Below are 19,693 nucleotides of genomic sequence, written 5' to 3' on the forward strand. Positions count from 1 at the left end.
ATGTGCAAAACACGATGCAGAAGGAAAAATGAGACCACAACGAGGTCAGTTTCCAAAACCACAATACCCTTTTCAATATATATGCATGGATTTCATAAAATTGAGCAAGTGTGAAAAGAAAAAATATTGTCTAGTAATCATAGATATGTTCTCCAAATGGGTAGAAATATTTCCAACAGGAACTCCAGATTCACTCACAGTGGCAAAAGCCTTAGTGAGGGAGATAATCCCAGAGAAAACATACAGTGACAACTGAAGCCATTTTGTGAATAAAATCATCAGTCATATAGGACAGCATTTCAGGATAGAATTAAAAAATCATTGCGCCTACCATCCACAATCAGCAGGATTGGTGGAGAGAACCAATGGCACTATAAAATATAAATTAAAGAAATTGGCTGCACTGCCTCCCTATTGTTGCCCTGAATATGCAGATCACCCCTACTGTAAATGATCTTACTCCATATGAGTTACTCTATGGCAAACCTTACACACTCCCACGGCTGAAACCATTCGCTAGGGAGGATAAGGACAGAGACACAACACTGACAGAATACATGAGAGATATGCTAACCTCTAGGGTAGTTTCTTCTGCTAACTCTGTTCCAGGTGATGACACCCCGACACCAACGGAAAAGTGTCCCCAGGAGAGTGGGTGTTTGTGAAAGTCATAAAAAATAAGAACTGGACGTCACGAAAGTGGGAATGGCCGTATCAGGTGTTACTAACCCCTCCCACTGCAGTAAAAATTGCTGAGAGAACCTCATGGATACACCTCTCACACTGTAAAAAAGCACAACACATAACATAACATAACACAGATAAAAACTAGAAGCCAACTCTGGAGGCAAAGGGGGGTTGACCTTGCAGTGGTTGGCCGTCTCAAACCAAGTGAAGAAACCAACAAACCTTCCAAAGGAATAGGGTGAGGAAAAGACCAAGTAGACATGGAACATCCAAGACCACGCCCCCGGCAACCTTTCCGGCTGCCAGGCTTATGTGGCATCAGGGGCACAATGTGTCTCTTGATAGTAATAACCACCATAGTGATATTACCACTACTTTGGGTACATCAAGGGGAAGTAGCAACCAACTCAATGGCGGCAGCCCCCATTCAACACCCACAAAAATGACACAACATAAGCGGAACATCCAACAGCTGAAAGAAGCTGATGGAGTGTGTTAAAACCTATTGACTGAACAAAACATAAATCCTACAATCTACCTACATAGATGGACAAACTAGCTCCGTAGAGGTGCAAGTTGTTACCTGAAGGAAGTTGCCCTGATATACCAACAGCCAGAGCACTCGTCTGGGCAGACAAATATCTGTGTTCATATGTCCAAACTGGAGCCAGGCCATCTGGACTACCAGACATAGACATATCCCGTATGGCTACCGGGGATGCGGCAGGCGGCCTGAGCGACTGTCTCACAATGATCAAAAAAGCCTCATCCCCATGCACAACACCAAAGAATTGTAACCTCCTGGTGTTCACATTACAAACCCCAAACCAGGTTACTGACCAAAGGGAGTTCGCTATAGGGGCAGATGTCTTTGGCAGGTGCTCCTACCGGAAAACTAGCTGTAGTCCAGGGGACCTAAGGGGAAGTGTTTTTCTTCCAAATATTGAAACCATCAACACAAACACAGCTAGAAAACAGTATTGCTAAACCGACCAATTCAACAACACCTGCACCTCCGGGGCTGACTCCTCTGATTGATACTGATGAGGTAAAATACCTCACCAACCTGACAGCCGAAGACAAATGGGCAATTGAAACTGGGTACGCAAACAAAAACCAGATTGGGTACACTATACGGCAAAACAAAGCAACTCATCTGTCACAGTCAGAGTATGTCACAAAACAGATCAGAACAATTATTCTTAAACAAAATTATTCATGTGAAAAGCTAATTTCATTTTTGTCTTATCACAGTTTCATTTTTGGTTGTGAATTTGTAAAAGGACTGGTCACTATTAACTTCAGACTATGCAGCCAGTGATCCAAAGATGTTTATCCTTGCCTGTGTGGGTTAATTGTTGGTCCATCTGTTGACAGTACCTTGGGACTCCAGTAGGGGTTAGTGAAGGCCAGAAGTGTGTGTTTGCTGCATCCTACTCCTGTTACTATTCCCCCTGTTTAAGGTCACTACACATGCCAGCTTGCAGTACTGGTCCAACTATTCATTTATGTCTCGTGCTTTTTGTAAGACTTACTTCCATTACTCAGTTCCCCAGGGGTATTTTGTGTGATTTTTTTGCAATTTTGCTGTGATAATCAACTGAATTCTGTGGCAAATTTGGCATTCCTGACGTCCTTACACTGGCTTCCTGTCTGTCAAAGAATTGATCTCAAAATACTACTGCTGGTTTATAAATCACTGAATGGTTTAGGGCCAAAATACATGTCTGATCTTCTGCTAGATTATGAACCACCCAGACCTCTCAGGTCGTCTCGTTCGGGTCTGCTTTCTGTCCCCAGAGTCAAAAGTAAACATGGAGAAGCAGCGTTCAGTTTTTATGCTCCACATATCTGGAACAAACTCCCAGAAAACTGAAGGTTAGCTGCAGCTCACTCTTCTTCTAAATCAAGGCTGAAGACTTTTCTGTTTGCTGCTGCCTTTAATTAAACCAAATAATCATCCATCTCTTTCACTGCATTGTAACTTAATTTAACTCAAACGTAATCTTTACCATTAAATATTAAATATTAATATTCTCAATTTTTTTCCAGTTTTTAATTGTATTTAATGGTCCTTTTCTTTTCCCTATGCTTTTAATATTCCTTTCTTCAATAATATCTCCTTTGTCTTTAAAATGTTTCAGATTCATTTTGTATTATTTATTAAAAATATGTATGTTATCAACTTTAAAATGACGTGAAACTATACAACATCGGCATTTGTTACTTCTGCTGTATGTTGCAATCAACTTTTGATACACATCACCTCTTCCATGTTACTTAGATTTCAATGCTGACAGTTAGTGTAGGTGCCAAGGCGCATTTTGATGTCAAGTGCATAGTATTATGTATATTTTGGATACATCAAGGATAAAATTAATGGAATTGTTGTTAATTGATTGAGAGGATATATATATATATCTATATATATCTATATATATATATATATATAGATATATATATATATATATATATATATATATCTATATATAGATATATATATATCTATCTATCTATCTATCTATCTATCTATCTATCTATCTATCTATCCATCCATCATCCATCTATCCATCTATCTATATATAGATATAGATATAGATATATATATATATATATATATATATATATATATAAGAGTCTTTTATGTATTTATTTTACCTATACAGTAATATTAACCAGATATCCTGATCTATACTCCATACCAGTTGGTAGCGGTAATGCGCCTATCCGTTGTTTTCCAACCGCCAATAAACATCAAGAAAAAGAAGACGAAGTAGAAGAAGAGACAGCAGATGGCTAGAAGAAGAAGAAGAAGAAGAACCTAGGGAGGCCTAACCCGGAAGTGAAGCTGGGGTTGCGTTCAAGTAAAAGAAGCGGCGGAGGGAAATACAAACGTTCAAACTGCTGCAGTCTGATCCTTCCTACTCTATGAGATTTAAGCGGTAAGAAAAACAAACCAAACTGTTCAATGGTACGTGTGTAGAAACACTCACATTGCCTGCGAACAGCTACAGACTGGTTAAGAAGAGACAGCTTTTCTTTCAAAACGTCCAACTCCCAACTTATGGGTGTTTTCTCCCAACTGCAGATAGAAACAATTTATTCAATTTAGCGCATCAGCTGTAGACCACAGAACGTTTAGATCAAATTATGTTAAAGATGTCGAAAATGTCGTAAGGTGTTGCATACGGTGGTCTGGAGTGATACCAACACACGCTCTGCTCCGACCTGTCGTTGTTTTATGTGAACGATACGATCGTCGCGGAGAACAGAGTGGCTACAGTGTCTAACTACATAGTCTTTGCCGTGCGTTTCCCTGCCTGGTCCTCTTTTGACTCCGTGCTGATGTGGAGTTCGGGCATGGTCTTCTTTTCCTGCCCTCTCCTCAGCCTAACCATTTCCCTCGCCTACCCTGCCTTTTGCTTTAGTTACAGCCTTAGTACATTGCCTGGGCAGGGAGTCTAGGTGGCTCTAACTCTTAGGTTGTCGGCCCCAGTTACACTACATGACGGTCATTTAGGAGACGCTTTTATCCAAAGCGACTTCCAATTATTGCAGGGCAGCCATTATTCGATGCCCTGGAGCAGTTTGGGGGTTCGGTGCCTTGCTCAGGGGCACCTCGGCAGTGTCCTGGAGGCAAACTGGCAACTCACCAGCTACTACTCCACTTACTTGGTCCATACGGGACTCGAACCGGCGACCCTCCGGTTCCCAAGCGGAATCCCTACCGACTCAGCTACTGAGTTCAACGGCCTTTTCCAAAATAAGAAATAACTGAATTGAATGGGAATGTCTTTAATTTGGGGAGAGTCAAGTCTTTAACTTGTATTAAATATATATTAGGCCCCCCCGAAAAGTTATTAAAGGCATTTTTTAAATTAATTAATTAAACTAAATGTGATTACCTACTAATGCTGCTACTAACCTATGTTCGGTTCTGATGTATGGATGTGTTATCCAGATAACTAGGCCAAATGTTGATGCAATTAGGCATTGTGATGGGATTACCGATTTATTTGGCACCTCATACCTGCGTGCCCAGGCACACACTGTGATCTCGAATTGTCAGAAGTATCCAGTTATAAATGCAATGTGCACAATATGAATTCATTTTTTCATAAAATCTGCCCATCAATTGTAAACATCACTCCACCTCCACATACACTCATTCCAAAAGCTGTTTGAGTGGGGGTCGTGCCTGACTTTTGCTCTGTCTTGCCTCAATTTGTTTCACCATGTCTGCCGTCGTCTTTCTTTCTTTCTTTCTTTCTTTCTTTCTTTCTCCTTGCTCTCTGTCTTTCTCCTTTCTCTCTCTCTTATTCTCTCACTTTGCCTGTCAGGGTCTCACATTGTCTCAATTTACCACTTAGTTAGTTAGTTAGTGAACTGGACTTACTCAGGCCACGCACCTGGGAGCAATCTCCCTGGTCCACTACGGGCAGTGGCCCTGATTACACAACTCTGAGGGTCATGCAGGCAGGCGACACCTAAATCATGCAGTTATTTAACAACAATTTATAATGAAATGTCTTGCACAGAGTAAGGTGCATCTGTATGTATTTCCTGCATGTATTTCTCCTGTGCATGTATATGGCTTAATTGCCATTTTGCCTGTAATCACAGTAAGGACAGGTACTCAGAGTACTGAGTGCTGCACTTTCTCAACCTTGTATAATTTTGGTTCTCTGTGTCTCACTTTGGCTATCTCAGCGTGTTTTACCTTATTTCTGTGTCTCACTGTGTCACATTCTCACTTTGTCTGACTATATTTCACAGTGTGTCTAACTGTCTCTGTGGTTTTCAGATGAGTCAGTCAGATTTGTCTCCGTTCTCTGTGACTCCAGCTGCCAGTCTCTTGTGTAGATGTGTCTCCAGAGGAGCTCTGTCTCAGGTTGGCTAATCTGTTTTCTTGGCTAATCTGTTTTCTTTCACAGGACATTTTTATGACTGCCGTTATGATCTTTCACAATCAAATGTGTCTACAGCAATTGGATGGATTCCTATGAAATCGGCTAAAGACACTCTTCATCCTCAGAGGATCAATCCTAACCTGGTTGTGATCCACTGACTTGTTGACTGGTGCCATTAGCAGGTCAAATTTGACACTTTTGTTCTCATTCCTAGTCCTCCATCGCGCCATGCTCTACCCACACCTGCTTATGTGTGTCCACTTGATCAATTGGGATCAGTTGTGCCTCACAGATCGTGATAGCTTGATTGAACAGAGGGTTGTGGATCTGGAGGATCAGGGTTGAGAACATAGACTTCAGTTCATGATGTCCAGATAAGATATCATTATTTTTATTATTGTCATTGTACTGTACAGTATATTATCGCCTTTATGTACAAAATGGGTTATTGACTTTTTGTCTGTAACTTAAAGCATTCTGGAGATACTTGGGGTCAGATGTATGGACATAAAACACACGCATGCATTTTGGACAGATCAGAGTGTCCTTGTGTGTTTGCAATTAGCGTGAAACGAACATGTAGTTCACTAAGGCTGCAGCTAATTACACAATCAGTGACTGTGCCTGTCCACTAACCACATTTTGCATGTGAATGAGCGCTTAGAAGGTGCAGGTGAACGATGAAATCTGTCCAACATGGAGCCCTCAACAAGCTTAGTGGTACTTTTATACAATCTGCTGCTCCAATAACATTGGAATATGTCATATAACTCTCATTTAGTGCATTGAATATGTTATAATATCTCTGTCCATTGTTTCTGTGGTCCTCTCTTAAATACATGAATAAAGGAGAGAAGTGCATATTGGCATGCCGACATGCAAACTACGCTTCCAGGCCCATGCACCAAACTGAGAAACAACACATGTTTTTAAGAGCAGAATTTGTCAAATCTGCACTCCAAACCAGAGCAAAGGCTTAGTACATCCGGCCCTTGGTGTTCACTTACAAGGGCAGAAGGCCTTTGAGTGAAAGAATCATTAGCATTTTGGGGGTTAAGCACCTTGCTCAAGGGCACCTCAGCAGTGCCCAGGAGATGTGCTGGCAACCCTCCAGCTACCAGCATCCTACCCATCTTCTATTTATTATTTTGGTCCTCCTGTGTGACTCGAACCAGCGACCCTTCGGTTTCCAGCCAAGTCCCCCTGCAGACAGAGCCACTGCCCCCCTTTAAGGTGTTCACCATTGCCTCAGAGTTTACCCATGACATTTCATCTTGAAACAGTTGTATTGTTAATGTGAAGTGGCAGATATCATGTGGTGTAGATATACTTGCTGGGTGTTGTGAAAATAGTGCCCAAAATTGTTTTGATTTTTATAAGGCTGTCTATTTGTTCTATAGGAGGAAATCGACTCTGCCGCCTCCAGGCAGAGCCAAGCCTTCTCCCCTCACATCCATGAGACTGAACAGCAAATCAGAATGAAGAGGCAGGTGGACAAGGTACATTTAGAAGGATCTGTTTTTAAGGATAATGCTTCTGTAATCTTATGTTTTACTAAATGGCTTCAATGAAAGCTCTACACAGGCTGGGAAGTATATCGAATATCTAATGTATATATATATAATACTATTTTACTTAATATTAAAATCAATGAACATCCTTATCATACCATAACTTTTGTCTGGCCAATTAAGTTTTGTAAAGACAACATTAAGCTTGCCTCTCAATAGTTACCTTATGTGGAAGCACAAGCAGTCTATACCAGGGGTTCTTAACCTTTTTGACCTCTGGGCCCAACTTTTCAAGTACAAAGTAGCCCAGGGCCCATTCAAATATTACATTGTATTGGTTTAACTAATTGATCTCACTCTTGGTTTGATTTGTATTCAATAAGTAAATCCAATCTCTTACAGTTTAACAAGCAAAAACCTTGTCAAATTAATGACGTGATACAATGTGATCATAACAAAGACATTTATTTATCATATGTATGTAAACCTGCATATACAACAAGACGCCGAACAGGCAAATAATTCACAGAACAACACGGATGAACAAATTTAAAGGTTCAAGTCAGGCTTACTGTGGTATTTTTTTTTTTTTATTGAAGCAAACATTTGACATGACAGTGCGCACATAGTTATAGCACATTTTGGATATCGTTTTTTTCATACAGAAAGAGGAGGGAAAGAAGATGGAGATAAAAAGAAGGTTGTATTATTATTATTATTATTGGTAAACATCTTCTCGAAGACCCTGAGGTTAAAAAGGCAATATGAGGTACAAGGAAATTGACCTAAGATGGGGTCGCAAATGGCTGCCTCGGTGTGTTGGTGCGCTCAGTTTTTTGTTGTTATTTTTATGGCAAATTCTGCTATCAGGGCCTCTCTCAGCAGAGGAGCTCCTAAACATCAGGGGAACCACTAGAGGGCCGCCAAAAAAAAATCTGTTTTGCACCTGTGGGCTGTGAGGGCTGCGAGACGCTCAGTTGTAATAAATCTTCCCGCCACTTGTTGACAGTAATACGTCAGTCAGACAACCCTTGAAAAGGGCTGGAAATTGGCAACCCTGCTAACAAGCTCAAACAAGCAGATGAAGACAGCCGCTAGTCTGGAGCTGAAGTCATGGATAAGTTTTTAGAGTGAAAAAATGATGAGGAAAGTGATGCCAACCCTCCCAAAAGGCAAATTTTTTGCGCAAATACAATTCTGACTATCAAATACGGTTTTGTGAACAGGGGCAACAAGCAAGAAGCAGAGCCGAGGGCTCAGTCTGTTAGTGTAGAAACGCTATCAAATGAAGCACTGAAGCCGTCAAAACTGACCCGGCATCTACAAACGAAACATCCCAAAAAAGTCGGTGGAATTTTTCAAAAGGAAAGAAAATGGGCTACAGATGCAGGAAAAGTCTGTTGTGTCATTGACTGGCAACTCCAAATGTGCTTTGAAAGCAAGCTACCTCGTAGCCAGACGAGTGGCACAGTGTAAAAAAGCATTCACCATAGCGGAGGAGTTGGTTTTGCCTGCCGCTGTGGATATGTGCCGTGAGATGATCGGAGAGGCTGCTGCAAATAAGCTGCTGATCATACCACTCTCAAACGACACTGTGAGTCACCACATCTCGGAAATGGCCCCAGACATACAGAATCAGCTCCCCGAAAGAATAAAAAGTAGCCCATGTTTCTCTTTGCAACTAGATGACTCCACTGATGTCACCAATGCTGCACTGCTTTTGGTTTTTGTCTGCCATCGCTGGGACAGTAGTTTACATGAAGACATACTGTTTTGTGGAGAGCTACCAACACGAGCTACGGCTCAGGAATGTTTCCGCATTGATAAATACTTCACAGAGAACGGTCTAGACTGGCAGAACTGTGTAGTGATGGTGCAGACATAATGCCGTCATCAGGAAGATACTGGATCGTGCACCAGAAGCTAAATCAGGGGTGGGCAAACTTTTTGATTCGTGGGCCACAATGGGTTCTAAAATTTGACAGAGGGGCCGAGCCAGTCAAGGATGGATGGAGTGAACTAATATAAATGACATGTGTGGCAGAATTCTCTGTGCAGGTTGTCAAGTGATTTGCTGTATTTCTTTGCGTTTCACGTCGCCTCTTTCTGCATGACAAGTGTGGGGAAATGAGCGAAAGATTTGTTTGCAATTTGTCGGGAGAATAAATTTAGCTGGGATTTGAAGGCTCTAACATTGTTGTACATGTCGTGCACAAACTGATCTCTTCCCTGCAGTTTCACATTCAGCTCATTCATGTGTGAAAATATGTCCACAGCAAACGCAAAGTCACTAAGCCAGTTCTTGTCGCTTAGCTCAATTCAATTCTCTGGCTATATCTTCGTCAGTCAGTTGCACATGGCGAGTCACAGTCCTCCATGATAAACCTATTTTTTTCAAACTTCCCTTTGCTCTCCGGGCACAAGAGACCTGCTGTCTCTACCATACATTCTTTTAAAAACTCATCTTTGGAGAAAGGCTTGCTAGCCTTTGCTAATTTGAATGCCAGCAAAAAACTTGCCTTGGTAGATGAGTCTTGAATCGCAGTTTGTCGGTGAAAAAAATGTTGCTGAGTCTGTAAATTGTCGGCCAACTTCTCAGCCGTAGCCACCCGTTCTTGTGTTGACTGTTTGCTAGCATTGTAAGCATGCTTCGCAGCAAAGTGACGGCTGATATTGTACTCTTTGAAAACCGCGACAGTTTCTTGGCATATCAGGCACACAGCCTTTGATTGGACTTCAGTGAAAAAATATTTTGTTGTCCACTCCGTATTAAACACTCGGTACTCACTGTCCACTTTTCGTTTCTTTGATTCACTCATGTTTTACAGAAGGGCTCGTAGGGCAAAGCGAAAAAGTGAAGAAGGGAGTAATGTCTCTGAAGTGCGCCATCTATTGGGGAAACGCAGGCATTGCGGGGGAAATGTAAAACGAAAGAGGTTTATTTAGAATAAAAAATAATTAAATAATAATATAATAATTCCGCTGGCCGGATTAAAAAGCCCAACGGGCCGTATATGGCCCGCGGGCCGTAGTTTTCCCATGTCTGAGCTAAATGGACTCACTGTTTTCTCCACCGTGAGAGCCTTGCAGCCAAGAAGATGTCCCCTGAGTCCCATAAGATAATGGATATTAGTGTGAAAACCATTAACGTCATCAAAAATAATGCTGTAAACTCCAGATGTTTTGCTAAGATGTGTGAGGGCATAAAAGCAGAACATGTCCAGCTGCTCTATCACATTCAGGTGAGATGGCTTTCAAGAGGACAGGTCCTCATGCGTTTGTTTGAGCTGAGAAATGAGGTCTTCTCTTTTCTCACTGAGAAAAAATCTCCTCTTACACATTACTATGCCAACATAAAGTTCACAGCTAAACTTGCCTACCTCTGTGACATTTTTTCATTGCTTAACCAGCTGAACATCTCACTTCAAGGGAGAAATAGCAACATATTTTTTGTTGCAGACAAAGTTCAAGCTTACAAAAGGAAACTTGCTTTGTGGACTAAGAGGGCCCAGGAAGAGAGGATGGTGATGTTTCCAATATTGTCTGACATTTTGTAAAACTCCCCTCAGGTGAATATCAGTGCCTCAGTATCTCAGCACCTTTCACAACTGGCAAGGAAAGTTGATGAATATTTTCCAGAGGATCCTAGAGAGGGACACGTGGATTTTGGACCCATTTTCTGCAGATCCTACTAGACATGATGTTGCTTTGCTGAGTCCCAGCTTCTGGAAGTTTCCACAGACGGCACATTAAAGTTGCAGTGGGACAAACTGGACCTGGGCTCCTTCTGGATCGCTGTCTCAAAAGAGTACCCATGTCTAGTACTAAGGGCTGTGAAACTCCTTCTCCCATTCACAACTACATACTTGTGCGAATCAGGATTTTCCTTTGTGGCCACAACTAAGACCACCAGAAACAGGCTCAGATCAACACTGGAGGCAACTCTGAGAGTTTGCCTTTCCTCCATTCGACCTAGACTAGATCTGATCATGTCTGAGAGGCAGGCCCAAGTGTCTCGTTAAGTGGGGAACTTTATAAGGGAGTTGCATGAGAAGTAAAAAAAAATGTATGTTGTTGTGACTGTTATTTTTCACTTGTCACTGTTATGAAGAGCAAGTTCTGGCTGTTAAACCATAAGTAAATTAGATATAGATATTGAAAACAAATCAAGAGTAAGATAACCAATTCAGTGTTAATATTTGAATGGGCCCCGGGCCCCTCTGTACTGGGAAGGTTGGGCCCCGAGATTCAAAAAGGTTAAGAACCCCTGATCTAATAGGTACAGTTTTTGTAGGTCAGGCTTATTAACACAAAAATAACTAATAATTAGATTTTACTAAAGCCAACAACGAAGGACTCTCAGAAAAATAATTATCAATTAAATAATATGGTGATAGAATAAATACATCAAATTGTAAAAGTTTAAAATTAAATAAAGTAAATAAATTGAGTGTAAATCAAATTTTAATAAAGTGCACATGAAAATATACAATTGCTGCAGAACAAGAAGTTCCTCTTCATATCTGTGACAAATGAACAATAACAGTCACGCCAAATGCCTGCTTCAATAAAAATATACAAGAAAATAACGATCACAGAAGTCAATATTTTGACAAGCTACAACTCCCTTTTGTGTTCACCTCTTAATGAGACACTTGGGCCTGCCTCTCAGGCCCCACAAGATCCAGTCTGGATGGAGTGGGATAAAGGCTCACTCTCAGAGTAGCCTCCAGTGTTGCTCTCAGTTTGAAATCAAATGTCTTAATAAATATTCTGAACCTTGTCGAAAAATATAGATTGCAACAATAAAAGCAACGACAATGATGGCAAAAAATATTCCTCAGTTTTGAGTGTCGGCGCTGTGCCACCAGGCAAAGTCATTCCACAAACTTGTCTATTGGTGCTTGGATCATGGCTTTCTCCAAAAGCAAGTCCAGTTGTTGAAACCCACATGCAACAGACCAGTCTTGGCTTCAACAACCAGGGCTTTCTCCGGCCGGAGTAGTTTTCTCTCTCCCTCACTAGCCATGATTGTTTTTCTTTGTTGCAGTAGATTTCACAAAGTAGCCTGAGAAAGCGCCCCTGCTGCATCTTGCTGGCTTGTTTTTTGGCAGTTTGTCAAAAACAAAAAAATTTTTTCCTGTCAGTTCTCTGTGTGCTCGCATGTCACGCTTCAGATAAAGGTGTGGTCAAGCAGCTGAAACAGACAAGCTAATGGGATTTAAAAAATAAAATAACGTAGTTTAATTTTCGCATTTGTTTTAATCTATGAAAACACACAAGACTAACATGACTACTTAATTACTATAAAGTGATTTTTTTAAACAGCATTTATATGGGAATGATTCTATCCAAAAATATTTGATCCATATAAGCGGTTGATCACTATATTCGCAATCACTATTAGCAGGTTTCCACTGTATTGAGATACAGTATATTTTGAATATTGCCGAAGGATAGAAAACGATTGTAATGATTCCTGTACTTTAGCTTAAATTGTACTGAATGGATGCTGTTTGAGGTGGTGGTGTCCATTGTCTGAAACACAAACAGACTGCAAATGCATCTTTAAAAATTTTTTTTGAAATAGTTTAGGCCTCCACAGTAAAACGCTGCTCTCGTTTCAGTGCAGATGAAAGCTGGCGCTTTTCATGTACGCTGACGCCACGGAGCCATGCGATTCAAGTGCTGGCTGTCAGTCACATAAGGCTACTCCCTTGTTTGATCGACACCACAGATGACGACAACATGCATTACCTTGATGTATCCTGAATTGCTTGGATGACTTGGAGAAATCTGTACTACATGAAAAGTGGAAACCAATACAGGACTTGTTATCCAAGCTTAAACTTGCAGTGTCAGACAGCTCCAATAAAATCAAAGACTTGGAGGAATCTGCCAATAGAAGTAAGATTGGTTTGGCCCAGCTGGAGAATGACTACCAACTGCTTAGAAGTGTAAATAAAAAGCTAATGCAGAAAATGGAGGCACTTGGGAACCACAGTCTTAAACTTAATATTGGAAAGTTTGACTGAAAGGAGTGCAACAAGGAAAACCGATTGCATATGTAACCAAGCTGTATGACTTGTTTGGCAAAGAGACACTGGGTCTACTACCATTTGTGAACATTGCACATTGCGTGGGTCTTACTACATAGCTGTATCATTGCTAGACTGAAAAGCTTTGAAACGAAGAGGACCACGTTAACACCTTGTTAGTGGGATGGGGGGTAAACTCCGGTACCAAACCAGAGGATCAAGATGTACCCTAACTTGTGTGCCAATTTACGAGAGCAATGTTCTGAATTCAACACCGTAATGAGCCTTTTACGCTCTGCGAGGCTGAAATGTGGTTTGGTCCACCCAGTGTCCTGGTTACTTTTGAGCAGGTAACTCATGCCTCACAAGCAGAAGACATGATGGGTCCAATCAAACAATAGAATTATTTATCATTTCATTATTTCATCAAATATGTAACCCAAAGTGTCAGTTCTATCAAATATGGAAAAAAAGAGTGGTGAATGCCAATGACTTATGGTAAGGGTTAAAGGTTTAATGTATTTCAGAGAGTTTTGTTTTGTTTACAGTTGTAACCGTACCAAAAACGTTTAGCCATGTCTATATGGATTGATCACTATTGACACTCTTTTTTTCCTGTTTTCCCAGCATACACATCATAGAGTGATGTAGGTGTGCATACCCACAGTGTTTCTACAATCATGAAAATTTGGAATTTCTAAGTGTTTATAGTAAACTAGACAATGACAGTACAGGTGAAGCAGCTCTGTTTAGCCAACCTACTGTATAGAAACCTTTTTTTCTCACCAATATCAAGTAATACTACCAACATTACTTCAAGTGCCAAGGTTATGTCAGGAAAATTCTTTTCTTCATGCACAGAGACTTCAGAACACTTGGGTTGAGAATTTATTGCAGCAAGAGTCAAGTCAGTTACAATGTGTGGTCATTGCAGTCTGGGTTGACCGATTTTCAATAGCTCAACTCGTCCTCTTATACATGGTTGCCAGAGAACTTTGTCCCTGTCACTCACAGTCTTGATCAGTTTAACAATAACAACAGGACACACTACCTGAGTAAATCACAAGTTATCACTATCAGTAGGAAACATCTTGGTGCACACTGTCTGAGTCAATCATAAGACTGTCTCTAGTCAGACTGCTTGTTTCCTGTACTGGACTTCAGCAAGCTCTTATCCCATAGTATAACTCACTCAACATTTTTGTAACAGTTACCAGTAGATGCTAATATCAACAAGTACTACACACAAAAACAAGTTGGTTAAGCCTTACTTAATAACAATGTTTTTCTGTTGCAGCTACAGTTGGAGTTGGAGATGCTGAAGGTGGAGCAGCGAAGTGCTGATGTAACACACAGCTGCCACCTTGGTACGTCCGTGCTCCAAACATAATTTACCAGGAAAACGAGCTGCAAAGATAAAACAATCAGTCAGTGTATGATAAGAAGAAGTAGAAAACCCTTTTTAATCCCATAGTTGAAAAATGTTACATTCAGATACATGCAATGAAATTGCGCCCCCCTCCCTGACATCCTTAAACAAACACACGCATGCACCGGAGGGGGCAGCCAGCAGCCAGCGCCCATGGAACAGGTTGGGGGTTTAGTGCCTTGCTCAAGTGCCCTGGTGGCAAACCAGCAACTCTTCAGCTGCCAGTCCACGCTTTTTGGTCCGTAAGGGACTCAAACCGCTACCCTCCAGTTCCCAAGCTGAAAGCCAGTCAATGGCTTTAATGTCTTTGTCATCCAGGAACTGCCTAGGGCCACATGAGGACAGGCAATATCCTCCACCAGGAGGAACCCAGGGCATTTTGCCTTACTACTCCTGGCTTCCTTTTACCCTGCCTGTCCTCCCTGTCTTCCTCTCCCATCCTGCTCTTTTCTGTCTTATCTCATCCCGTTATTCCCCTCTCTTCCAGTTGGGAAGTTCCAGGTGGTGCACATGTTTTGCAATCACCTGCAGGACATCCTTAAGGATCAGAGTGACCTGAGACAGAGACTGATGAGACCATTGGGTTGCACCAATCTGCCCATCCGTGCTCACCTTCACAGGTAACAACCAATCAAAGTGGCTTCCTACATTTTTCCAGACATGGACTAAGAGCTGCTGTTTTTCAGGTTTGTGGTGGACATTGTGAAGATAATGTTGGACTTCATAGAGATGCTTGAGGAGAAGCTGAGCTCAGTCTGCAGCAGTTCCATGGCCAATGAAAGGGTTGTTCAGTTGGTAAGTTCTGACACATGATGACATTGTCCAACTTTAACGTGTTCATCCTGTTACACCAAGCAAGGTCTCACTGGTCACCCTCCCATTATGTTTACAACATCAAAATAACCTGACATTTCAACTAGCCGTGAAAGATGATGGCACAGTGAATGTAGTGAGTGTAAGAACCTGTTGCCAAGCAAGATTCAGTAGAGGAAATAAGTATTTGATCCCTTGCAGATTTTGTAAGTTTGCCCACTAACAAAGAAATGAACGGTGTATAGTTTAAATGGTAGGTTTATGTTAAAGGTGAGAGACAGAATATCAAAAAACTAATCTAGAAAATCACATCATATAAAAGTTATACATTGATTTGCATTTGAATGAAGGAAATAAGTATTTGATCCCCTAGCAAAAGTACTTGGTGGAGAAACCCAGATGTATCTCGTAGTTAGTCACCAGGTTTACACACATCTCAGGAGGGATGTTGGTCCACTCCTCTTTGCAGATCCTCCCCAACTCCTTATGGTTTCGAGGCTGTCGCTTGGCAACTGGAAGCTTCAGCTCCCTCCACAGATTTGCTATGGGATCAAGTTTCGGAGACGGGCCAGGCCACTCCATGACCTTAATGTGCTTCTTCTTTAGCCACTCTTTTGTTGCCTTGGCCGTATGTTTTGTCATTGTCTGCTGGAAGACCCATCTACGACCCATATTCAGTATGCTGGCTAAGGTTGTCGCCCAAGATATCACGGTACATGGACCCATCCATCCTCCCCTCTATGCGCTGAAGTCCTCCTGTCCCCTTACCAGAAAAACACCCCCAAAGCATAGCGTTTCAACCTCCATGTTTGATGGTTATAGTTAGCATTTCTCTTCCTCGGCAAGTCGAGTTGATGCCAAAGAGCTCGATTTTGGTCTCATCTGACCCCATCACCTTCTCCCAAGGCTCCTCTGAATCATTCAGGTGTTCATTGGCAAACTTCAGAAAGGCCTGTACATGTGCCTTCTTGAGCAGGGGGACCTTGCGGGCGCTGCAGGATTTTCATCCATTACGGCGCAGTGTGTTACCAATGGTTTTCCTCGTGACTGCGGTCCCAGCTGCCTTGAGATCATTCACAAGTTCATTCATGTAGTTCTGGACTGATCCCTCACCATTTTCATGATCATGGATACCCCACGAGTGGAGATCTTGCGTGGAGCCCCAGACCAAGGGCGATTGATGGTCATTTTGTGTTTCTTCCATTTTCGAATAATCGCACCAAGCATGTTCTTGTAGCCCATTCCAACCTTGTGCAGGTCTACAATTTTGTCCCTGACATCCTTAAACAGCTGGTTGGTAGGGGATCAAATACTTATTTCCCTCACTCAAATGCAAATCAATGTATAACTTTTATATGATGTGATTTTCTAGATTTATTTTTTGATATTCTGTCTCTCACTGTTTAAGTAAACCTAACATTAAAATTATAGACCATTAATTTCTTTGTAAGTGGGCAAACTCACAAAATCCGCAAGGGATCAAATACTTATTTCCTCCACTGTATGTCTACAGTCAGGTGGTCTTGCTAAACATTGGACTGCGGTGCCAGTTCCACGTGGCCTCGACACAGCGAGGCCACTGGCTTTGCTGGATTGCAGCCGTATCAGGGAGGCAGCATTGTCAGCACAGGCGGCAGTCAAGTGGGCCTACTTTCTCGTCTGAGGAAACAACTTCACAAGACACTCCTCTCCTACAAAACAGACAAACTGAAGCTGCTAATCGCTATGAACTCAACTATCCGCGGTTGTGTGACGATCATAACGGAGACATGGCTACAATCGCTGATCCCGGACGCAGCAGTACAGCTAGCGGGGTGCTTCATCCACCCGTGTAAGGTAAACAACCTAGCACTGAACACCAGTAAGAGGGAAGAAATGGTACTGGACTTCAGGAGACACAGAGTGGATCCTACCTCACTTCTCATAAATGGGGAGGGTCTCCACCTTTAAGTTCCTTGGGACCACCATCTCCCAGGACCTCTCCTGGACTGCAAACATTACAGCAGTAGATAAAAATTTCCAGCTTAAAAAATGCAGTCTGAAACAAACTGAGAATCTGCTGGTCACTTTCTACCGCTCCACCATTGAGAGCATACTGGCATACTGCATCAGAGTGTGGTATGCTGGCTGGTCAGCTACAGACCAGAAGGCCCAGAAGGTTATTAAGACAGCAGAGAAAATTACCGGCTGGCCACTTCCTTCTCTGGAGACATCTCCAGCTCGCAATGAGTAAACAGGATGAACTTTCACTGTTCTGTGCACTTTTTCTTTACAGTATCTCAGGTACAGAAACAATTTTTTTCATATTAGTTTTAATGGTATTGGTGTTTATTTGTTTTGGTTTTATACACTGCCAGGCCAAAAAAAAAGTCGCCACCTGGATTTAACTAGGTCTAGGTCTAGGTTCAGCAACATTATGTGCCCAAAGAATGAGGCCAGCTGACTACCTGAATATACTGAATGACCAGATTATTCCATCAATGGATTTTTTATTCCCTGATGGCACAGGCATATTCCAAGATGACAATGCCAGGATTCATCGGGCTCACATTGTGAAAGAGTGGTTCAGGGAGCATGAGACATAATTTTCACACATGGATTGGCCACCACAGAGTCCAGACCTTAACCCCATTGAGAATTTGGGATGTGCTGGAGAAGGCTTTGCGCAGTGGTCCGACTCTCCCATCATCAATCATCAATCATCAATAATCAATCAATCCTCAATCAATCAACAATATATTAGAGTGTGTGACCTTTTTTTTTAGATGGCGACTTTTTTTTTGGCCAGGCAGTGTATGTTTGTGTCTGTTTTGAAAGATGTCCACCGTTTCACTGTGTCAGTGCAACAAAATCAAAAGTGCTACACACTTTTGATTTCCTTGTACTGCTTGTACAATGACAATAAATGCATTCTTAATTCTCTTAATTTTTCTTCTTACCCACTGGAGAAATGGCTAAAAACTTTCCCATCACTCCAAAACATGGAGAAGCTTCACAGCTTTACAACCGCTCTGTTTTTATCTTAGTCTGTGTCATGTTTGTGTTTTAGATGTTTAAGGCTGTCGGAACGTTTTATGTCTATTTACGTCTTTTCTGTCTCCTTCAGAAAACCTCTCTCGTCCTGTTGCTGGCTCAGGTTGCGGGGGTGGAGAGCTTGTCCAAGCAGGTCCTCCAGTGGAAGGAGGTGCACAATAGCCTGCTGAACAGTAGCTGTGCCCAACAACCTACTGTGACAACCCCCCACTCAACCCTCTCATAATTTAAGAGAAACAGAAGAAAAAAGATGACTGTCACTGTGATTACATTCAATGAAAATAAAGGAAATAAAGCTCAAGGGATGTTCATGTAACGTACAGTACATACAGTGTTAGTGTTATGACATTTTAATTAATGTTGTGCTTTACATAATAACTAAATAAGAGTGGAAATCTCGAATATAAACGAGAGGGATCTTTCAAGGTTTAGTGTGCTGCAGGATTTGTAAACTCCCTTACTAATCATTAAAATCCTTAAATGTGTTGTGAAATTTGGTTAGTGTTTCCACAATAATTTTTTTAAATTAAATTAAAGCATTTGTTGATATTTATGCTCTTTGAATAAACAAAATAAAGATGGAAGATGTCAGCTGTGTGAGTGAATAAATCTTAATCCTAATGTGCTGACTTGCTAACTTCACGCTTTGGCACTTCTTGCACTGTAGGCACTCTCAAGGGTATAACTGGGAGTGTGGACAGTTTGACCCATAATAACCTATTTATTGTGAAGTAGGTGTGTCTTAGAACTGAATCTGCAGAAACATTTGTTTAATTTGAGAACAATGTAGGGCAGTGGTGGGCAAACTTTTTGGCTCAGGGTCCACAATGATTTTAACATTTGACAGACGGGCCGCGCCAGTGTGAACTTACATAAATTACCTGTAAAAGCTATTGAATACATTCCCCAAATGCTCACTTTTTATTTTTTATATAATTTCTGTATTGTATTGATCTTTCCCTTGTAGCTTCACATTCAGCTCATTCATGTGTGTCAATATGTTCACAGCAAAAGCAAAATCACAAAGCCAATCTTTGTTGCTCAGCTCAGGAAAATCATCAGCTTTTCCTATTGACTCCAAAAATGAGCTTTTTTCCCCTTTGAGGTCCCACACTCATAATAAGTGGACATTTGAGTGGTTATTCAGGGCCTGGTGATCAGCATCAGTTTCCTTAAGGTGCTGACAATGTTTAAGTCCCCTTGCTCGTATGCAGTTGACAAACTTTACGACTGGCTTCACTACATGCTACCTGCGTCTCCCTGCAGGAAAAA

At 41.5% G+C, this 19,693-nt stretch overlaps 1 protein-coding gene across 2 annotated transcripts; it reads left to right on the forward strand.

Annotated features, from left to right (window-relative positions):
* The first annotated feature begins 3,469 nt into the window (after positions 1-3,469).
* haus2 (HAUS augmin like complex subunit 2) lies at positions 3,470-19,012 on the forward strand. Of its 2 annotated transcripts, XM_076166070.1 has the most exons (7): positions 3,470-3,629; positions 5,492-5,578; positions 6,998-7,096; positions 14,444-14,513; positions 15,063-15,195; positions 15,262-15,370; positions 18,495-19,012. In XM_076166070.1, the coding sequence occupies exons 2-7, from the start codon at positions 5,492-5,494 to the stop codon at positions 18,645-18,647; spliced, it is 651 nt and encodes a 216-aa protein (XP_076022185.1). In that variant the 5' UTR covers positions 3,470-3,629; the 3' UTR covers positions 18,648-19,012. The 2 variants fall into 2 exon arrangements, with proteins under 2 accessions (XP_076022185.1, XP_076022186.1); XM_076166071.1 differs by lacking the exon at positions 5,492-5,578 and having other exon boundaries at positions 3,477-3,629.
* Positions 19,013-19,693: the final 681 nt, after the last annotated feature.

This window comes from Genypterus blacodes, unplaced genomic scaffold (assembly GCF_046128005.1).
Source record: "Genypterus blacodes isolate CSIRO-AG114 ecotype Tasmania unplaced genomic scaffold, CSIRO-AGI_Gbla_v1 ptg000154l_1, whole genome shotgun sequence".
Classification (NCBI taxonomy): domain Eukaryota; kingdom Metazoa; phylum Chordata; class Actinopteri; order Ophidiiformes; family Ophidiidae; genus Genypterus; species Genypterus blacodes.